Source organism: Elephantulus edwardii, unplaced genomic scaffold (assembly GCF_000299155.1).
Source record: "Elephantulus edwardii isolate Elephantulus edwardi_28Jun2011 unplaced genomic scaffold, EleEdw1.0 scaffold00097, whole genome shotgun sequence".
Lineage (NCBI taxonomy): Eukaryota > Metazoa > Chordata > Mammalia > Macroscelidea > Macroscelididae > Elephantulus > Elephantulus edwardii.
This window is the reverse complement of record NW_006399847.1, coordinates 11072843-11095013: the sequence shown is the minus strand read 5'-3', so window position 1 is coordinate 11095013 and position 22171 is coordinate 11072843. Positions and strand designations below refer to the sequence as shown.

General features: G+C 41.0%; 1 protein-coding gene across 2 annotated transcripts in view; it reads right to left on the bottom strand.

The window, feature by feature from the left end:
• PTPRM (protein tyrosine phosphatase, receptor type, M) overlaps positions 1-22171 on the bottom strand; it is a 921068-nt gene that overhangs the window by 259921 nt on the left and 638976 nt on the right. The window contains exons 14-16 of one of the 2 annotated variants that reach the window (XM_006891411.1): positions 12814-12965; positions 5900-5974; positions 5648-5674 (exon numbers count right to left, since the gene is read on the bottom strand). In XM_006891411.1, the coding sequence (XP_006891473.1) occupies positions 5648-5674; positions 5900-5974; positions 12814-12965 (254 nt within the window). The remainder of the gene's footprint in view (positions 1-5647; positions 5675-5899; positions 5975-12813; positions 12966-22171) is intronic. The other variant, XM_006891412.1, reaches the window with a different exon arrangement.

Sequence of the window (22171 nt, the reverse complement as noted above, 5' to 3'; positions counted from 1 at the left end):
AAACTGGGAGGAGGGTAGAGAGAATAGTGCAACAATGAATGAATGGAAACCCAAAATCTCTGTAAATGTTTATGAAAATTAATAAAATATAATTATAGGAAAAAATTGTTATTGTTAGGTGTTGATGAGTCGAGTATTATTCACAGTGACTCTATGTACAACACATCTGAGCTCTGTCCTGTCCTTTGCTTTCTTCACAATCTCTGAAATCTCTGAAAGCCCACTGTTGCAGTCACTGAGCCAATCCACCTTATTGAGGGTCTTCCTCTCCTTTGCTGTCCCTCCACCTTCCCAAGCATGACTTCCCTCTCCAAGGAATTATCTCTCTTATCAATATGCTGAAAGTATGTGAGATGAAGCTTTATCTCTTTGCCTCAAAGAAACACTCTGGATGCACCTTTTCTGAGATATATCTGTTTGCTCTCTTGGCAGTCCATGAGAAATGCAGCACTCTAACACCACAATTCAAAGGAATCAAGTTGTCGTCTGTCATCTTTAGTCTTTTTCCAGCTCTCAGCAGCATAGCAAGTTACTGAAAAGATCGGAATCTGGAGTATTTTACTACTCAACTTGACATCATTGCCCTTCAAAATTTTGGAGAAGTTCCCTGACTACAGATTTTCCCAGTGCAAGGTGTCATGACCTTCTGACTGCTAGTACTAAGTGTACTGATTGTGGATCCAAGTAAGATGAAGTTACTGACAGTTTCAATCCTTTCTCCATGGCAAGGATTTTTGTTTTCTTGATGTTGAAATGAAATACATATTGAGGGTTGTAGTATTTGATCTGCAGCAAGTGCTTCAAGTCTTCTTCCCTTTCCACAAGGAAGGTTGTATCATTCTCCTAACAAAGGTTATTTATGTGTCCTCCTCCAATCCTGATGCCGCATTCTTCTTCACAGAGTCCAGCTTTTTTAATAAGCTTTTCAGCATAGAGATTAAATGAGTATGGAGAAAGGATAAAAACATTAATACACAATTTTTCTAATCTTAAAACATGCAGTGTTCCCTTGCTCTCTTCCTGCAATAGCTTGGTCTAGGTACAGGTTTCACATGGGCAAAATGAAGTGTTCCGATATTCCTATTCTTCTTAATGTTAGCCATTTGATGTGATTCACAATATCAAATGCCTTTGCATAGTTAACAAAGCACAAATAGACATTCTTCTGTTATTCTCTGTTTTCAGTCAGGATGCATCTGATATCAGCAATGATGTCCACTTGTGCTACAGCCTCTTCTAAATCCAGTTTGAACTACTGGCAGTTCCCTGTCCATGTAATGTTGTAGTCCTTTTTTAATGATCATCAGCAATATCTTGCTTGCATGATATTAATGATATTGTTCAAGAATTTCCTCATTCTGTTGGATCACCTTTCTTAAGTATTTTCTGACTACCCGTCCTCCTGTGTTTCCAACTTTTGCATCCCAATCACCAATTTCAATGAATCACAAATGGGCATTGTATGAGATCAATACTGCAAAATTTAAGAAAATATACATATAGAAAGAAACATTCTTTGAAAGTTGTCAGAGAAGGGAAAGGAAGGAACGTAAATCATAAACTATAAGAGTAAACATGTACTAATGTATGCTAGGGAAAGAAAATGTCAGTATTCAATAAGGGAGGTCCAGCATGAAGCGATCAATGACAGTGGAAAACAGATCCTGGGGAGAGTGAAAGAAGTACAAGCAACATAGGCAAATACTATTAAATGTAAAATCCTGAGACAACAGTAATAACAATGATCTATGAGTGGGTACTTAAGCTGACATGGATGGGAACCAAACAAGACCACACCTAAAACAAATACACGTTTGACAGAAGATATTTCTCCATGTGTATACCAAATCAAAGAACCCCACTGACAGATGCCTACTTGTAGCAACCCTTAGTCAAGTTCGTTAGGCTTTAAGTCTTTATCAGAAGCAAATGCACTTCTCTCTTCCACAGGCTGGCTAATGGATTTGAACTGCTAACCTTGTAGCTAAGCAGCCTGATACGTTACCGATATGTTATAAATATATCCACTCATATAGCTGAGCATTTAGACACGAAGGTTATAAAAACTTTATAGGCATAACCAAAAAGCTGAAAGGAATGGGCCTGTGGACTCAGAACCATCATCTGGAGGGACATCCAGATCAATTGGCACAATGTCCACAAAAAACCAAAATTCTGACTTCTACTTTAGTGATTAGTGACTGTGTTCTTAAAAGCTGAACAGTTATTTAAGATGCAACTATTGGTAAAAGACAAAGAATAATGAAATAAAACACAAGGAGACAGACACCTCAGCTGTCAAGATACTGAAGCCAGAAGTTGGTGCCTGTCGCTGCTGACTGTTTGGAAAGGGACTTCCAAAACTGGTCCTGTAGAGAAGCGACGATGTGGAACAAAACTCAGTGTCATGGAAAGGATCAGGCTTACTGGCCTGTGTGTGACTGTTGGACCCCCAAGACTATGCTTCAAGACTAAAATGAAAATCACCCTTATGAGTCAATTTTCAGCTTAACAACAGACCTAAACAGTGAACAATGACTCCAGGGAAGTATCTACTTCTTAGAGCAACTAATAACAGGAGGCCAGAAAGGCAGTGTTTGCTCAGGGATACAGCTGAGAAGACCGGAGGAGTCAGGGAGGAAGGACAGGAAGAAACAGCAAATATAGGCATGGAGTGGGGAAAGGGCTGTTTTATTGTAAGGACTGCAATCAATGGCAAAACAAAATGTGTATGATGTGTGGGATGGAAAACAAAGCGAGTTGGTAATTTTTTACCCAAAATACATAATTTTTTTAAGAAAAAAATCCAACATTATCCACAAATATTTTAAAAATGTACTGTAGGGTCGCTATGAGTCGTCTACGACTCGAAGGCATTAAACAACAACAACAACAACAACTGTAGCTTTTAAGAGAAAATCAGAACTAAAGGTATGATGGTTTTCTAAGAAGTATTCTTCAATGAAACAAAGGAAAATTTAAGTAGATTGGCTGATAAAAAAAGTTTTGCACTTAAAAGAATGCTACATCTTGGAAGTAAAGGAAGATACAGATCTCCCCAAGAAAATTATGTCAAAGCACACCAAAGTGCTAACGGGCGGGCATGGGAGAACAAAAGAGTGCTTCCCAGAGGACTAACTATGTCAATCTAGGGTCACAACAACAGGGCCTTTTCTGTTCTAAACTGCAAGCAGTCCATCCATAGGGAGTTATGCTGATAATCCAGAGGTAGTTCCTCTTTGGTAGTTTGAATCCATCAGTGGTTTCAAATGAGAAAGACAAGCAATCTCCTTTCATGCAATTTACAGCCTCAGATAACCCAGTGGAGGGTTATCTATGAGTCCATCCAGGATCCACAGTGCTTTGACTACTAACCTCAAAGAATGCTGGTTTATTTGTAGCTTATCTTCCATCCTTCCACGTGAAAACGTCACCAATCCTTACTGGGCTCTATGGCATTTGCACCAGGGACATTTGCACAGTTACCAAGCACTACCATTTACTAAGATGATACACACCTGCCCAGGCTGCACATGATAAAAATGATTTCTCCAGCCAGCTGACTTATTTTTTTACGATGAACATCACTTTTGCTAGACTCTCAATAATGAAGGCTAATTCAAATCAAACTCAGTGCAGTCCAGTGAACCACTAAGCTTTTAGTTAGCAACTAACTTTACACTTAAAGCACTCTGCTACCAAGGTTCCTACAATGAAGACAGTCCACCAACTTTAAATATCATCATTAGTGTTCACAGTAACAAAGTAGGGACTTTTTTTTAAAAGAGTGGTGTTTGGAGGAGCTCTGGTGGTCTGGTGGCAAGAAGCTGTGCTTCAATTCCAAAGACATGCGGTTCAAATCCACCAGATGCTCCGCTGGAGAAAGAGGGGCAATCTCCTTCTGTGCCAGTCGGATCCTATTCAACAGTACACAACAAGGAAAAAAAGAAAAATAATTCAGAGTATTGGGGCAAAAGACAGGTGATACAGGACCCCCCCAACCCCCCCAAAAAGGGTGGTGTTTGTGTTAACCCTGCTGTGAAATCTGAATATTGTCTTCCCTTTGATAATGCCTGTCTCAGCCCTCCCCCTCACAACTTCCCTCCACGCCAGAACACCTAAGGAGCAATGAAAGAACACTTAGTGAAAGAATACTCAGAGCACAGAGAAAGAGTACATCTCTGCCTGTCAAATGTCACTTGCATGTGGGTTACATTGTTGGGTACCTAAGATTAGCCCATTCCTTTCATTACAGAAAAGCTAAGTGTACTGTTCTTTCTTTTGTTGTTCTTGTGGTGTACCATAGTGCTGGAAAGGAACCATAGCTGACTCTCGGCTGGTTTTCAGAGGCAGTTAATCACATGGGAGGAGACTGCCGATCCTCTGTCCAGAGAGCAGCTGGTAGATTTGAACCCTGTGGCTTCAGGGTTGCAGTTCAGCTTCGTAATGGGAGAGGGGAGGTTAGTGGGCTTTGCAAGTGAGTTCTCAAGATGAAGCAAATTTAAGAATTCTGTTTGATGACCATTGTTAAATTTCTGAGTTCATATTTTTCCTCAGGCCCAGATACCACTACGAGGAGAACAAATCTCCTTCCACACAAAGATCCTAACAACTCAGAGAATGCAGAAGCGTAGGTGGGAAAATGGCACTGCAAACATGTGGACCCCTTACAGCGAGCTAAGAAAGGTTAGGAAAGGAAGTGGACCAACCAAGGATGCAACTCTTGCCACAGTGAATCATTATAGACCTTGAAGATTCAGTTGTGCTCCTTGGCGGTAAGTTAGTGGTAGACAGGGAACACAAGCCGCACTGAATGGTTATTTATGTGTCTCAGATGCAACAGCAGCTCATGGTTATTTTGTTATCATAGCCAGGTAACGCCATTTCTCTTCACCCTTCTAATATTGGACAAATGGGATATTTTTCCCCTTTAGTCCCCTGCTGGGAACATTTCATACTTTAAATACATTCTGCTTCACTAGGCTAACATTTTATTTCATTTCTAGTGACAACTGACACAGAATAAACCATATGATTATAAAGTGCCGTTTTGTCATTTTGCTGCTCAAAGACCTCAGCTCCTTTGAAATCCCATGGTGTGACAGACATGCCACAACTCTAGGCACTGCTCAGAATGGTCCCAGGGATGGAGAGGGAGGCATCAACATGTTGTTTCCATATTTTTCCTGCATAATATTTGGCATAATTAGAAAAATGCTATTTTTGAAATAGAATTTTTGTGCTTAGCAATAAGTCAAAATAAGTGAGCTACTGTCACCTTTCAGCACAATCACAGTGGGCAGAATGCAGTTCTGAGAGGGAAGAACGGGCAACTGAGTGAGGACCTGCTGTAAACAGATCCAGCTCAGCATCCCAGGCAGAGACAGGGACATTTCTGGAGCTGGGCTTGCCTGCTGGCACCTTGGGTGCCATTCCCAACACACGTGCAGCAAACCCCTCTTACCAGAGAAGACTGTGTTAGAGAAAGTAATTTTATTATCCGTCCCCTCCCCTCAGGCCATTTGTCTCCCCACCCCCATTCCATGGTCTGCATCACTTAGAATAAAAACTTTTATTTCCTGCAGAGTGACCCCAGACTTTCCAAATTACGCCTGCAATAAACTGTGATAAAGGTAAATGTTCTCACCTAAAATTGCAGTTGGCACAAATGGATCTGTCATACATCATAAGCAGGTCAATGCAGAGAAAGTAAAAAGAGAAAGAACAGTAAATGGTTGATAACAGTTCCCCCATCCCCTGCAGAAAGCCACAGAAAGCACTGGATTACCACATATCAAACACATTAACCTCCTCCAGCACCAGTGATGGCGAAGTGCGCACTGATTGATTCTGACTGCTAAGGGGTGATGACAGAGAGGACAGTGGAAAAATCCGTTACCTGGGTAATAGGAAGCAGGCACCGATGTGCTCAGTGTACTTGTTTTCACTGTAAAGGATGATGGTGAGGACACAGCTGTAAAGGAAAGAAAGGTGAGTCAGAGGCTGGAGAGGTGATACAATGAAAGTATCCCCAAATCACTCGTGGGAGATATCCATACTGGTCTAGCCTCGAAAGGAGGAAATGTCAGAGATTTACTGGGGTTGACATGGCAAATACTGCTATTCCTTGTTGTCTCTGGGTACCTAACTCGTACTTCAGAGGACAAGTTCCCTTTTTAGCACTTAACTTTTCTTTCCCTACAAAGGAAGGATAAATAAAACCCCAAAAGGTCAGCCACCATTTTGAGTGCAGAAATTCATTAAACTGTTCTTAGGAGGGCTAATGTTAGTTGTAGAATTCTGTTACCACATAAAGCTCATTTTTATGACAAAAAAAAATGAAAAAATTGGGAATGTGTCTGCACATAGATTTTAGAGTGTCCACAGGGGTGGTTGCTAACCCACAGGCCAGGCATCTCTAGAGGTTTGAATCCAGCAGTAGCTCAGAGAGATAAAGACAGGCAATCTCCTCCTGTGCTTCTAAGATCCAGTGGAGGATCAGCTACAAGTTGGTTCTGCCTAGATGACAACAAGTCTGAGTTCTTTATTAGAAAAAAATGGTCAGTGGGTGGTCTATTATATACCCATAAAGGTGGCAAGATTGATGTTTATGTGATTTGGCTACAATTCCAATATTCTGGGACTTATCTTCAGGTATTCAAATCTGCTTTTCGAATTTGGGAAAAACAAAGTGTTTGGAAACTTCTTCCTGTGATCCTTGAGGAATTGGTCTTGAGCCCTCTGCTTTCCTACATATCCTACATTGATAGAAATGAAATGTCACTATTTCAATTCAAAATATACTGATGAGGTAAGTTTCAGTCTAGGAAACAGACCAGTTATTAGTTAAGAAATCATTCTTTTCTTTGAAGAAACCAAAACCTTTTGGAAGTATGTAAATCTTTTCCTCTCTCCTTCCTCAGATCCTAGACATGCCGTTTTCAGGACTCATGATCTGGTTTGTGTTAGCTAAGGTGTTAACTCTGTGAGTGCTTTATTCAGCGTGAAAGCTGCAGTCCTACACAGTACTCTTTTAAATCCGTATGAAAATGATTCTTTTTCTTTTGAATAGTGCTTGGAAACTCAATTAACTGTTACATAGGCTCTTTGTTATTAACATGACAAGTTAATATCGATCAATTTATCTTGAACCACTGAAAACAGATATTTCTATTTAGAATATGTCAATTATCTTCAATTTTTTAAAATGATTGTTATGTTGTTGTTATGTGCCATTGAGTTGCTTGCGACTCATAGCAACTCTATGTACAACAGCCCTAAACTCTGCTCTGTTCTGTGCCAATCGCACTGTCTCTGATATACTCATCCCGACTACCCCAGTTGCTGAATCAATCCACCTCATAGAGGGCTTTCCTCTCTTGCGCTGTCCCTCCACACTCTAAAGCGTGATATCCCTCTCCAAAGGACCGGTCCCTCCTTACAACATGTCCAAAGTATGTTAGACGGAGCCTCAGAATCCTTGCCTCCAAGGAGCAGCCTGGTTTAACCCTCTCCACAATGAATCTGTTTTCTTAGCAGTCCATGGTATACTCAATACTCCTCTCCAGCACCACAGCTCAAGGGTATCAATTCTCCTTCTATCCTCCTTAGTCACTGTCCAACTCTCTGACGCATAACAAGTGATTGTAAAGACAATGGCCTTTAACAGACACACCTTAGTCTCCAGAGTGACACCATTTCTCTTCAGTACTTTGGAGAGGTTCCTAACAGCAGACTTTCCCATGGCAGTACGTCTTTTAATTTCCTGGCTGTTGGTGCTAAGAGATTGACTGTGGAGCCAAGCAAACTAAAGCTGTGAACAGTCTCAATCTCTTCACCATCCATCCTGATGCTGCCAATTGATCCAGTGGTGAGAATCTTTGTCTTCTTGACATTTACCCTCAATCCATACTGAAGGCTGCAGTCTTTGACCCTCTGCAGCAAGTGCATCAGGGTCCTCCTCAGTTTCAGCAAGCAGGATTGTGTCATCTGCATAACACAAATTGTTGGTAGATCTTCCACCAATCTTGATGCCATATTTCTCCTCACAGAGCCCTGCCTCCCCATTAATCTGCTCTGCATACAGGTTGAAAAGGTATGGAGATAGAACACCTCCCTGGAGTACACCTTTCCCAATTTTGAACCATGTAGTGTTTCCTTGCTCTGTTCTGACGACTGCCTCTTGGTCCAAGTATAGGTTTCACATTAGCACAATCAAGTGTTCTGGGATTCCCATTCATCTCAGAGTCAGCCACAGTTTGTTATGATTCACCCAGTCAAACACCTTTCTTCTTCTTACTCATATAGTCTTGTTTATACAATTATTTGCTTAGTACACAAATTGAATAGGTTCACTGAAAATACAATCCTAATAACACATACTTCCTAATTTCATTTTTCCCTTTTACAAAAATTGGTTTTCATTTAGTCACACATACATTTCATTTAATAACAGTAATTAACATTATAATGCTATTTACATTATGTAATTTTTAAAAATGTTGTTAAATTCCGTCATGTCATAGGTGACTTATAGTGACCCTATGAATGAAAGTCCTCAACACTTGTGTGACTTTCATCCTTTCTCCAGGTTCATAGGGTTTTGGGAGGCAAGCTATTAATGAAAGTGGATGCCACTCCTGCTTCCAAGCTTGTTTTAAGTGGGGGGCACCACCAAACACTGTCCTCTGTGGATAATCATAATCGCATTTGACACATCAGTGTCACAGTGCTCAGCTTCACAGAAACCACAAGCTACCTCTGTACAGCAAGTGGACACACCAGGGCTACAACACCTAGAAGAATGTTTGAACAAAAACAATGAAAAATTGCCGGAATGGTAAAATACAGAAATATCAGGCCATGCCTACAGTATAAGGACATGAGTCTTGGGAGTCTCAGCGACAGCTGGAGGGGCTTCTGGCTTCAGAAAGAGAGGTCAGGATGCTACAGGTCCTCCTCAGTTTTAGCAAGCAAGAAATATCATCTACATAACATATTGTTGATGAGTTTTCCTCCAATTCCATTGCCACATTCTTTTTCATAAGGATCAGTCTCCCAAATGATCTGTTCTGTATATAAATTAAAGAGTTATAAAGATGGGATGTATCCCTGATGCAACTCTTTTCTGATTTTGAACCAGTGTTTTCTTGCTTTGCTCTGATGACTGCCTCCTGGTCCAAGTATAGGTTTCACATAAGCACAATCAGGTGTTCTGGGATTCCCATTCTTCTCAATGTTAGCCAAAATTTATTGTGATTCACATAGTCAAATGCCTTTGCATAGTCAATGAAACATAGGTATTTTTCTGGTACTCCCTGCTTTCAGCCAGGATCCACCTGACATTGGCAATGATATTCTAGTGCTATGGCCTCTTCTAAACCCAGCCTGTACTTCTGGTAGCTTCCTGCTGATATACTTGTTCCAGTTGTTTTTTGATACTCTTCAGCAAGATTTTTCTTACATGTGATATTAATGTTATTGTTTGATAATTTCCACACTCTGTCAGATCACAGTTTTTTAAAATAGGAATATATATATATATATATATATATTTTTTTTTCCAGTCAACTTGCCAGAAAGCTGCTCTCCACAGGAAGTACTATTTGGATCTAAATGTTCATATCAATCTTGCCACCTCCATATGTGTCATGTTGTTGATGACAAGATAACATGTTTAAGCTTTCCTGCAATAGCTGGTTTAGAATAGTGTCTCTACATGTGTATTTATTTTAAATAACTTATTTGACATGCTCAGTTTGTGGTGATCATTTTGTAGCTATTCAACACATAATTAACCATGTTGTTCTTACATGTCTTTGAATCTGAATCCATTCATAGCAGACCCTCCAGTGGGTTTTCTGAGGCTGTAAATAACATGGAAGGAGACTGCCCATCTTCCTGTCAAAGGGCAGCTGGTGGACTAGAACTGCGTGCCTTTGTGTTGGCAGCACAAATTCTTATAACTAGGCCACTAGAGCTCCCTAAGGGTCACAGAATTAGTAAATGATAGTGCAAAGCTCAAGATCTCTGCTGAAATAGAGAAGAATCACATTCATCATGGACACTGACAATAAGCTGCCAGGAAATTCAGGGTGACCAATGAATCAAAACCTCAAGCGTGGCAGCTGACAAACACACCAGGGCCATGAGAGTGACACTGCACTGTGACTGCAGACATTTCTATGCTGCTGGCAAAGCAGAGATTGGAAAACTTTTTCTTTCATTGCTCTTTTAAGCAAAGATTTTAAAATTATTTTATTTTTTAATATAAAACCCAAACTAGTTCCTACCATACATCCCCATTTTCTCTCTATTTATAACATAGTAAAGTGGATTCTTCAACTCATGCTTGCCTTGGTGGACAGATGATTTCAGGTCCATGATAGATGCCTATTCAGGTGTCCCCAAGTTGAGTATGACTCATAGTGACCCTATGAACAGTAGATCTGAAACCTGTCCTATCTTATGCCGTCCTTATCACCGCTGGCATATTTGAGCCCACTACTGCAGTCACTGTGTCAACATATCTTGTTGGGGTCTTTTTCTCTTTCGCTGACTCCCCACCTTTCCCAGAACGATGTCTTTTTTTTTAATGCCTCTTACCAACATGCTCAAAGTATGTGAGATGAAGTTTCACTGTTCTTGCCTCAAAGGAGCACTCTGGCTGCACTTTCTGTCATGAATGGGACACATAAATCTTTCCAAACTCTCCTATTTCATATTTCTTGCTGTCTCTTTTCTGACATATACTTATCTTCAAATCTCCAGCACTTTTTGTCCAAAGCCTAAATTATCTTTATCTACACTTGTAATGGGGCTGAGGCCTGGGGGCCCAGTGAACACTTCAACCTATAATTTTCCTTCTTCAGTTACTTCTCCCTCTGCCTTTAAAGGCACTGGGAGAGAATGAAGATAAAGTTTTCCATTAGAGCTCCTCCCAGTAGAGTAGATGTGATGAGACCTCTTCATCACCCAAAGAAGGAAAGTAAAATGGAAAGCCTGCTGGTGGGTTTCTCCTCCTGCTTTCTTGATGGGAGGCACAAAGGGCTGTGTAGAGAGAGGCAGGTCAGCCACAGGCGCTCATGCCCAGCTTCTGATGCAGCCTGCTTTTTGTGATTATTTCTGGATTCAGAGATACAGTCACTTTTTAAAAAAGTATCTGCCAAATTAAACCTCCTGTCCAGAGGCAAATATCCCCTGCTGTGCAAACTTCAAAAGCCCTGTCTGAATCAACTGCTAATGTTGATTTCTGTTCCCTGGGTGGGTTGTTCTAAGTAAATTTATTCACTAAAAATTTCACCATCAAATAGAATACTGGAAGAATTAATGGATTATTTTGAAAAGTAAAAATAAATTTATGTGAGTAGTCCTTTTTCATAAAAATATTCATGCAATTCAGCCAGTGTCACATGGATTCAAACCTGAGACCTGGTGGACAGCACACTCTCAGTCTACTCCTCAACATGTGTCCCAGCAATCATTTTATCTCAGTCAATGCATGCATATTTTTAAAATGCAAAATACAGTGTCTTTATACAAAAGCAGAGTGAATGATTTTTTTAACAACTGAAGGCATGTTGAGATATGATGAAGCACTGTGAGCTTCTTTACTTTACATTTTGAGTGATGTGGAAGGCCCAAGACAAAGACCAGCAAAGTGATGCAAGAGCGGTGCTGACCTTCTGTCTTCACCAAGGCACCCTGTGTTTTAGCTCTACAGTCTGTGTGCATGTAGAATATTCCCAAAGAATGCCTCCGAGTAGACAGAGAAGGGGCCAGCACAACCAGAAACAGTTATATCAAGCACTACAAAGACTTGCTGAATGTAAGCAAAGCACTGCGGCCTGGCTAGCACCTGTATCCTGGAGAGAAGTGATGACTGAGGTCCCCAGCTCCGGAGGCAGGCTACCACAGGGACCAGTGGATGACAAGGACCCCACATACCACAAATAGATACAGAAAACATCATGTGTCTGTAGCACCCAGAAGTGATGCTGTTTCCTGCGGTTCTGAGGGTAAGTAACTTGCAGGTAAGTAACTTGGTTTTGCTTTTCAGTATCTATGACAACTGCATTGGATTTCACCTCATTGAAACAGCATCATAATTATGTCGTCAGAGTTAGGGGTAGTAGGTGGGCATGAACTGCATGAGGGCAAAGAAACTCCTGACCTTGAACTCACCAGGACTATGAACCAGCTAGCTAGTCATGTGCACAGGAAACTAACTTCTTCTGGTTTCTCCGAAGATGACTAGGAATGAAATGATTGTTTGTTTTGTACCTCCATCTAATTGTTGGTTTCCTAAAATAATGCCTTATACCTGGATTACAGGTGGCAGTATTAGCTGAATAAGATTTATCCACCTGGAGTGAAATGCAAGACTTGTGAAGTTGAAATGCAGCTTAAATTATTAATTGCCACCAGTAGCCCTGTAATTAAGGCAGAACCTGTCAGGTAAATAAACAAACAATGAACATGTTGCTACTATTTAGTGAATTGTTTTCTACCAGATCTCCCTTGTGTATGCCTAACACCTGGCTGGCTTACAAATGGGATTCGAACAATCCCAGGGTGATGACGAGCAGGTGCCTTCTCCTGTGCTCTGCCTCTCGGTTCTGTTGCTTTTGTAATACTACCTCTGCTAAGCAACCTCCAGGATATAGAAGATTTTCAGGATAAGTGACTGGAGAAATCCATTTTGTGAATTTTTTTTTTCAGGAAGGTTTCCCTTTTTAAAATTCCCTCTCTCTTTGTACTTGGAATCCTGGGAAATGAGAGAAAGCAACAGAGGCGCGAAGGGCCAGCACTTACACCTGCCGTTCAGGTGGTGGGTGTCCATGAAGGAAAAAGCCTCGTCACAGTTAGTGCCCTGCTCAGCATAGCTCTTGTCCATCGAGTTCACCATCACAGTCATCTCCTGCCGAGTGCTGCTCATTGTCTCCTTCCGCTTCTTGGCGAGTTTCCTTAGAACAAAATGATCTGTTAGGTAGACACACACACACAGACACAGACACACACAGAGACACACACAGACACACACAGAGATGATGGACGTGGGAGTCTGGGCACAGGTCTAATGTGTGCTCAGGTTTAACTGTCAATAAAATGACCATTTTCATTCACATATTAGCATACAGTGTTTTTTACAGGCCGGCCATCCTGCAGTCCTGGGACACACAGAGGGGGACAAGGACGTGCTGCCCATCTTCAAGACAACCCCAGTGACAGCAGGAATTGACAGTGTCAAGCATGAGTTCACGTTTCTTACCTCAAAGAGAAATAAAATGGCCAATGAGCCTAGTGCACTACTACTGTATTTAGTTACTAACATGCTCCTAATGTTCTTAGCAACTTAAAGAAAAAAAGTTATTAGTGACACTGTCACATTCAGGTTCAAAGAGAAGACCTCTCTAGGATATATTTACAAAACAAAACTCAATCCATCTGAGGGTGAAATATAAAAGGCACACTTTGGAAACAAAAAGAGCAAAATGGGACTGGGTTTGCAGACTCTGTGAAGGATGTGTGTAAAGCAAAGCCCAGGACAGAAAAAGGGATCAGTTTTCAGAAGAACGGGAGGCTGGAGGGATGACATAGGACCATATCCCAGAGGAGCACAGCTTAGCTCCCCATCAGAGACTGTCATCCCATATGAAAAAGGAGAACTCATACTCCAGGTCTCTCGGGAGGTCCTCACCACTCGTTTCCTCCCTTGGTGTAGTAGCATGTAACAAGCCAAGAGAGCACAAACATTTCTAGTTCTTCTGGGGAGAGTTTAATTCTGACCTCTGTTTCCTGCTCCCAGAACACTGAAGCGTTAACTATGCAATCTAAAGTTACATATATCTTACACAAGTAAAAAAAAACCTCCACAAAACAAAACAAAACAAAAAACCAAGGAAGTCCACTGTCATGTACCACTGAGTCAGAACGGACTCATTGTCAGCCCTCCAGTAAGTTTTCAGAGACTGTGGATCACATGGGAGAAGAGTTCCTATCTGTCTCCCATGGAGCAGTTAATGGATTCAAACCACATGCCTTTGAATAGGCTCCTCAACAGATCTTACCACCAAGTTGGTAAAGACTGTATTATGGACCCAAGATAGATGAGAATATAGTTAAAAGATGCTTAAAGAAGAGGTATAAAGTGAGAATATTTAACAAGACTAAGGTATCATCCCATGGGAGAAGGATGGCAATGTCCTCCTGTGCAATTAACTGTCTCTCTGAAATCCCTCTGGAGGGTCAGCCATGGGCTGGTTCCAACTGGATGGTACATAACAACACAACAATAAGGTACTATAGTAGCAAACATATCAGTCTAAAATTTGTATTTCTCCCTAAGTAACAAGCGGCATTTTAAAAAGAAAATGACAGCTAATCCTAGTAAATCATCTTGGGTCAAACTGACCCAGGACACAGCAGAATTTCAAATGAGCCAAATAATCAAACTCCCAACCATATTAGGTGTTTGCTAATGCAGTGTAAGGGGTTTACAGTGCACTAGACCATATGGACAATCTTCATTATCATTTTCAAATGCAACATAATCCAAATGCTTGCTTGCCTGTAGTTATAGTAGTCTTTTAATTTTATACTTTGAAGACAGAGAGGCTTCATTAATAAGTTGGCCTTTGTATTGATGAAACTTTTTGCATAAATACACATTTTGTGTTAAGTTTGAAGTCACAGACGTTGAAAAGGGCCTCACGGGGCACAAGCATTCTCTTCTCGCCAGTGTGAAGAAACATTTATTTCCCCCGTCCCCTATGGCCTCTTTTCCTAGCCAGCCATACTGGTTTGAGAGTCAGATTTTGGTCTGCATGTTCTTAATAGGTGTTATAGGCAGAAAGCCACACCAGGCGGTTTTCTCTCTACTTCAGATTTTCCTGTTCTGTTTTATATTAGGTCTCTCAAGGAATAAGAGTGGAAGGTTAAGAAACTTCATTCCATAGTTTAAGCCAAACGCTCACTTTTTTGTTTCTATTTCTTTTATATACTTTGGACTGATGTATGCAGACAACTGTCTCAGTATTTACGCTTGTGCTATTTATAGAGTCCTACTCATATTCAGTATAGTTGTCAAAAACAAGACAAATCTGTACGGAAGTGCAGCCAGGGCGTCCACAGAGCCAGGTCTGGAGATCCGCTCTCTTTCATTCACTGGTTGGAGTTAGGAGGGGCCAGTTCTTGGAAAAGGATGTTAAGCTTAGAAAAGTAGAGGGCCAGTGAAGACGATGACCTTCACCTAGAGAGATGGATCAGCACAATTCAATGGAAAAGAAGCCATCACAGGAGCGGGGAGAGTTTAGCTCTGCTTTACCAAGACTTGCTGTGAGGTGGAACCAATGCAAAGTTAACTGACAACAATCAAACTTGACTCAACTCCTCTGTTCTTCCTTGCTTATATTCCTGCAAGTCCAGAGGTTTGGAAATGACAAGTGGTGGGTGTTCTGTCTGGTGGAGGGCATGTGCAGGTGGTGTGGGCACAATAAAGGCCAAATTTGTGCTGGAAAAGTTCTTTTAATTGTTCTACCTTGGTGAACTGGTGTCACTGTTGTTAAGCTAAACATGTTACTGCTGATCTTCTGCGAGTACAGAAGATCCGTTTATTTGAATCTGATCTGATCATCCAGAGGCCACTCACTTCACCATAGCTTTCAATTCACGAACCTCCTTCAAATCCAGCTTAGAGTTCTAAGAAGGCTCCTTCTTAACTGCATTTCACTGTCTTCATATACAAGAAACACATGTCTCATCAGGGCCAGCCAGGCCACTTAACTGAGTGGAACAGGCGTAAAACAACAAGAGTGGAGGGCACTGGAGGAAGTGGAGCAGGTTTAGGACAACAGGAGTGGAGGGGACTGGAGAAATCAAAGTGAGAAACAGTGACCTGATTCCAGGTTGCCTCCTGCACCACAGAGTTCCCAGACTTTGCAAGGTCATGGAAAAACCAATAAATCATAGTGTCTCAAATAGTTTTAATATTTGTGTGTCAAACAATTCAAATTTAAAAATAAAACATTATGTGGCTCATACTGAGCATGTGTGTGGGCATGCTGCCTTCTGTTACGTGTTCTAAGGGATGGCATTTTAGTGGAATGTCAAGGAGAAGGAATTAACACGTAGTACCCAACTACTGCATGCCACTACTTTATAAGTGGTATCTCATTTGATCTCAGTGACTTTCAAAGTTATTTATTCTTCCCTCCAAGTTTGTAGATAAGTAAAACTGAGTCTCAGAGAATGAAACTAACTTGTCCAGATGGCAGGTCTGGTATTGGAAAGCAGACCCTTCTAATGACTACCTAATTATGATCATGCCAAAGCATTTACAGGTAGACACTTTCTACAACACACCTTAAAACAGTACCTTGGTAAGTTAGAAAGCTATTGAGTCATTTGAAATTTTTACTCACTGTTATACACATATCAAATGCTCCTGTCCATAATTATAATTTGTTGAGGAAAGTTCAATTTGAATTGAGGATCAGGATGACTATGGGTACACTGGGGTTTACCAGTGTCTTTCTTTTTCAATCAACCAATACAACAACAACAACAAGAGACACTGACCTATTTAAGGAAGCAGTAAGGATCAAGAACTAATGGTAATGAAGCTGACGCCGCACTAAGGCATTGGTAAAAAAAGAAGGAATTGACTGGAAATCAACTGAGGTATTTCTACAAACAGATGCAGCCTTCGACATTCTCATTAGCCTATGACAAAAATTTGGAAGATAACTACCTTACCAACTGAGGAGACAGTCATATCTGTGTCCTCAGCACCAAAAAAAGTGATCCAAAAAAGTGTGAAAATTATTGAACAATAACATTAGTATAACATGAAAGTAAAATATCGCTGAAGATTATTAAAAAACAGCTAGAAAAGTACACTGACAGAAATTGTAGCTGGATTCAGAAGTGATTGTGGAATAAGATACATCTAAACATAAGAGTAAATTTATTTTTTCATGTTTCTTTTTTAACAAGTGGTTTGCCTGACGTATTTCAATATCTCATCCCCAAATCTAAATTTCATTACTATCAAGCCCAGTAATAATACAAAAGTCTCCAACTAAAAATAAATTACACAAAATTGTTGTTGTTGTTGTTATGTGCCATCGAGTCGCTTGCGACTCATAGCGACCCTATGTACAACAGCCCTAAACTCGGCTCTGTCCTGTGTCAATCGCACTGTCTCTGACACTCCCATCCCAATTATCCCAGCCTATGAATCAATCCACCTCATAGAGGGCCTTCCTCTCCTGCGCTGTCCCTCCACCCTCCCAAGCATGATGTCCTTCTCCAAGGACTTGTCTCTCCTCACAACATGTCCAAAGTATGTTAGACGGACCCTCAGAATCCTTGCCTCCAAGGAGCCACCTGGTTTAACCCTCTCTCCAGGACAAATCTACTTGTTTTCCTAGCAGTCCATGGTATTCTCAATACTCTTCTCCAGCACCACAGCTCAAAGGCATCAATTCTCCTTCTATCCTCCTTGGTCATTGTCCAACTCTTTGATGCATAACAAGTGATTGCGAAGACCATGGCCTGTATCAGACACACCTTAGTCTCCAGAGAGACACCATTGCTCTTCAGTACTTTGGAGAGGTCCCTAACAGCAGACTTTCCCATGGCAATGTGCCTTTTAATTTCCTGGCTGCTGGTGCCAAGAGTGTTGACCGTGGAGCCAAGCAAACTAAAGCTGTGTACAACCTCAATCTCTTCACCATCCATCCTGATGTTGCCAATTGGTCCAGTGGTGAGAATCTTTGTCTTCTTGACATTGAGCCTCAATCCATATTGTAGGCTGCAATCCTTGACCCTCTGCAGCAGGCGCTTCAGGTCCTCTTCAGTTTCAGCAAACAGGGTTGTTTCATCTGCATAACAGAGATTGTTGATAAATCGTCCACCAATCTTGACCCCACATTTCTCCTCATAGAGCCCAGCCTCCTGGATAATCTGTTCTGCATATAGGTTGAAAAGGTATGGAGATAGGATGCATCCCTGGTGTACGCCCTTCCCAATTTTGAACCATGCAGTGTTCCCTTGCTCTGTTCTGACGACTGCCTGCTGGTCCAAGTATAAGTTTCACATTAGAACGATCAAGTGTTCTGGGATTCCCATTCTTCTCAGAGTCAGCCACAGTTTGTTATGATCCACACAGTCAAATGCCTTTGCATAGTCAATGAAACACAGATAGACATTCCTCTGGCATTACCTGCTTTCATCCAAGATCCATCTAACATCAGCTACAATATCCCTAGTACCACGACCCCTTCTAAACCCAGCCTGGACTTCTGGTAGTTCTCTGTTGATGTGCTGTTCCAGTTGTTTTTGGGTAATCTTCAGTAGAATCTTGCTTGCATGTGAAATCAGTGAGATTGTTCTGTAGTTTTCACATTTCGTTGGGTCACCTTTCTCTGGGAGAGGAAGAAATATCGATCTCTTCCAGTCAGTTGGCCAAGTGGTCGTTCTCCAGATTTCTTGGCACAACTTGGTGAGCGCGTCCAGGGCAGCACCTGTTGACTGAAATATGTCAATTGGTATACCATCTATTCCTGAAGCCTTATTTTTTGCCATTTCCTTCTAAGCAGCCTGAACTTCTTCTTTCATCACCATAGGCTCTTGCTCATATGTTGTTTCATGAAATTCTTCTGTGTCTTCCAATTCCTTTCGATACAGTGACTCGGTATATTCCTTCCATCTTCTTTTAATACTTCCTGGATCCTTTAACTTTCTGCCGAAAGCATCCTTGATTACAGTAACTCTAGGATTGAATTTGTTCTTCAGTTCCTTGAGCTTAAGAAATGCTGAGCGAGTTCGGCCATTTTGATTTTCTGACTCCAACTCCTTGCACATTTCATTGTAATATTTTGCTTTGTCATCTCGTGCTGCCTTTTGAAATCTTCTATTCAACCCTTTTGTATCTTGAATTCTTCCTTGTGCTTTGGCTTCTCTGCGCTCCAGTGCAATTTTCAGAGTATCTTCTGACATTCATTTTGGTCTTTTCTTCCTCTTCTGTCTTTGCAATGATCATTTGCACTCTTCCTGGATGATACCCTTGATATCCTCCCACAACTCATCTGGCCTTCGCTCATTAGTGTTCAAAGCCTCAAACCTGTTCCTGAGATGGTTCTGAAATTTAGGTGGGATAGACAAAATTAGAGGGAGAAAAAAACCCCAAATTCTATACTCAAATTACAGTGAGAAAGGAAATAAGGAATGAATGAGACTTAAAGAAATGTTCTTCAAAGTAATTATATTCCAATATATCTCTTCTGCGGTAAAAAATAATGAAATGAGGGAAAGGAAATGAAAGATAATTTCTTGGAGAGTTTCTATTTATACGAAGTAGCTGGTATAGCTTGCAACTGATGAAATCAGTGACTTTGCTCTGAGTGCTGTATCTTCCTGCAGAGAAGCAGTATAGAGGGCTGACCCTTGGAGGACCAAGTGCCATGGGTGAGCACGAAATCTTGGTTCATAACTCTCATAACAGATGGTACAAACAGTATTGGACTTCTTAGCACCAAACACCAGTTGGCCATGAAAAGGTATCTCCACGTGTTAAGATAATCTCCTATTTAAGCATTTATGTTGTTATAAATTGCATTTAGACATAAGAATGAGAGAGCAAATGGCTCTTATTTCCTGGCTTATGCAATTAAGATTGTGTGCTGAGACATAATTAAAGGCTGAGATAGAAGCTGGGACAATGAAGAAGTATTTATTTTTTTTCTCCCCCACAGCTGAGATGGAACAGATATTAGTTGAGTCAAACAATGCATACTTAATACCAAACTGCTAGGATACAGCTGAGTAAGGACTTCTAAACATATTGATAACCCTGTGAAAATTACTATGTCATGTTAACTTAAAGGTAAAATTCTAAAGAGAAGAAAAAAACCAAATAAAAAGTGGTATGGCATTTAATTATTTCAGCCCAAGACAACTAGTACAATGCCAGTTGTACAATGCTGGAATAAACAAAATACAACATTCGAGACATGCATTTACTGTTGGAGGAACTGCTTTGCGCTCATCAGCTTTTTAAATTTTTATAGCAGTCCTGTGAAGAAATTACTATTATTAGTCTATATTGGTGAAAAGGAAATGGAGGTAGAGGAAGTAGGCTGTTTAAGGCCACATGGCTATAGGACTTCCAATTTCTAGAACATTTTCTTAACTCTTAGATTAAGTCACCTCTCTGAACCCTTTATCAGCATAATTGGTTGTTGTGTACTGTAGAGTCAGAAGGTACTTATAGCTGACCCTCCAGTAAGTTCTCAGAGGTAATAAATCATACAGGAGCAGACTGGCCATCTTTCTCCTGTGGAGGTGGATTCAAATCATGTGCCTTTCGGTTGGCAAAGCAACTCCTTACCACTAAGCCACCAGAACTCCCTTCCGCTTAACTAGCCAAACTTTATCACTTGCTTAAGTGTGGACATTGACAATGTAAGCTGGGTTTCTCTGTAAGCTGTTTTCTAGTTGTTGAGTGAGTTATGAGTGCTCTTATGTCAATGCTGTGTGATCACCTAAGCTCAAAAGCTCTGTCTCTTACCCAGTATCAAGCTGCTGCCTGTTGCTGCCTATTGCCCAGACCAGCATCTAATCACAAAGAATATAGTTTGATATGAAAATAAACTAGAATTTTTATCTTCCTTGGGCCTGCTTCCAAGCTTATCTCTTGTGATAAAGCAAAAGATAGATGAGGCTACTGAGGAGAAATTCTTCATGGACTCATAGTTTAGTTCACTCTGCTCTGGCTCCTGTGTTCTGTGGTGAGGGGCTGACTGTTTTCATGGACTCCTCTGCACACACGCTGCAGCAGGGCTCATAAAGGCACACAGTCTGCTCATTACCACCCATCTTCTCATCCTCCATTTGGGAATAACTTACAGGTGATCGGTGCAGCTAATGTAACCTTCTAAAGCAGCTCAAGATTTTTAAGAGCGCGTGCGCGCGCGCGCACACACACACACACACACACACACACACACACACACACACGTCTGCAGTAAAAATAATAGATGCAGTGTCTATCTTCCTTAGTGATATTTTGTTTCATTTTATTTCTCACATCAGGGCAATATAAATCCAGGGGGGCTGGAACAAGCCAGGGCACAGAAAATATGAAACTGATACAACCCACAACTGAGCAAAATGGGAATAAAGTGACATGAGTGTGAGTTGGTCCCTTCCCAAAGGCAGTTTATGTTCCTGAATTCCATGTGTGCCTATTATCCTGAAATTTAATGGTTTAAAAATTGTCACTCTGCAGCAAGATTAAATTGGTATACTGTTGAACTTCTATCAGGCTATAAATACACCTGAGAGAGGGATATTTAATGAATGCCACTTTGGAATAGGATCACCAGCTTCTTAATGCAATTTGTTAAACATGCTAAAAAAAATCTTAGAATGCTTTCTTCTAATAAAAATAGGGGGAGTTCTGGGGTGACGACAGAAAATAAGAGTCCAACAAAATAGCTAGTTCCTAATTATAATCCAAGGAATGGCCTTATCCTAAAATCTGCTGCCCCTTGGATAGTCAGAGCTGAGTACCCAGGCACTCACAAAATAGAAGATTAAAAGTTTGTCAAAAACATTCTGTTGTGTTCCACATAAAAAAATACAGCTGCTGGTTAATTTACACAGTAGCAAATGCAGTCTGATTCTTAAGGAACTTGCAGTGAACACAGCAGCTGAAAGTCAGTGCTTTAGAAGCACCAGGAAACTTTAACCAGGAAGGACCATCTCTGTGCTTGGTTTCAGGCCACATTTACAGCCCCCCAAGGATATCTCCATACTCATCTCACAGCATGAGGTCCTCCTCAGTTTCAGCAAGCAGGGTTGTGTCATCTGCATAACGCAGACTGTTAATAGATCTTCCACCAATCCTGATGCCACAAGTCTCCTCATAGAGCCCAGCCTCCTGGATAATCTGTTCTGCATACAGGTTGAAAAGGTATGGAGACAGGACACATCTGTGGCGTACGCCCTTCCCCATTTTGAACCATGCAGTGTTACCCTGCTGTGTTCTGACAAGTGCCTCTTGGTACAAGTATAGGTTTCGCATTAGCACGATTAAATGTTCTGGGATTCCCATTCTTCTCAGAGTCAGCCACAGTTTGTTATGATCCACTCAGTCAAACGCCTT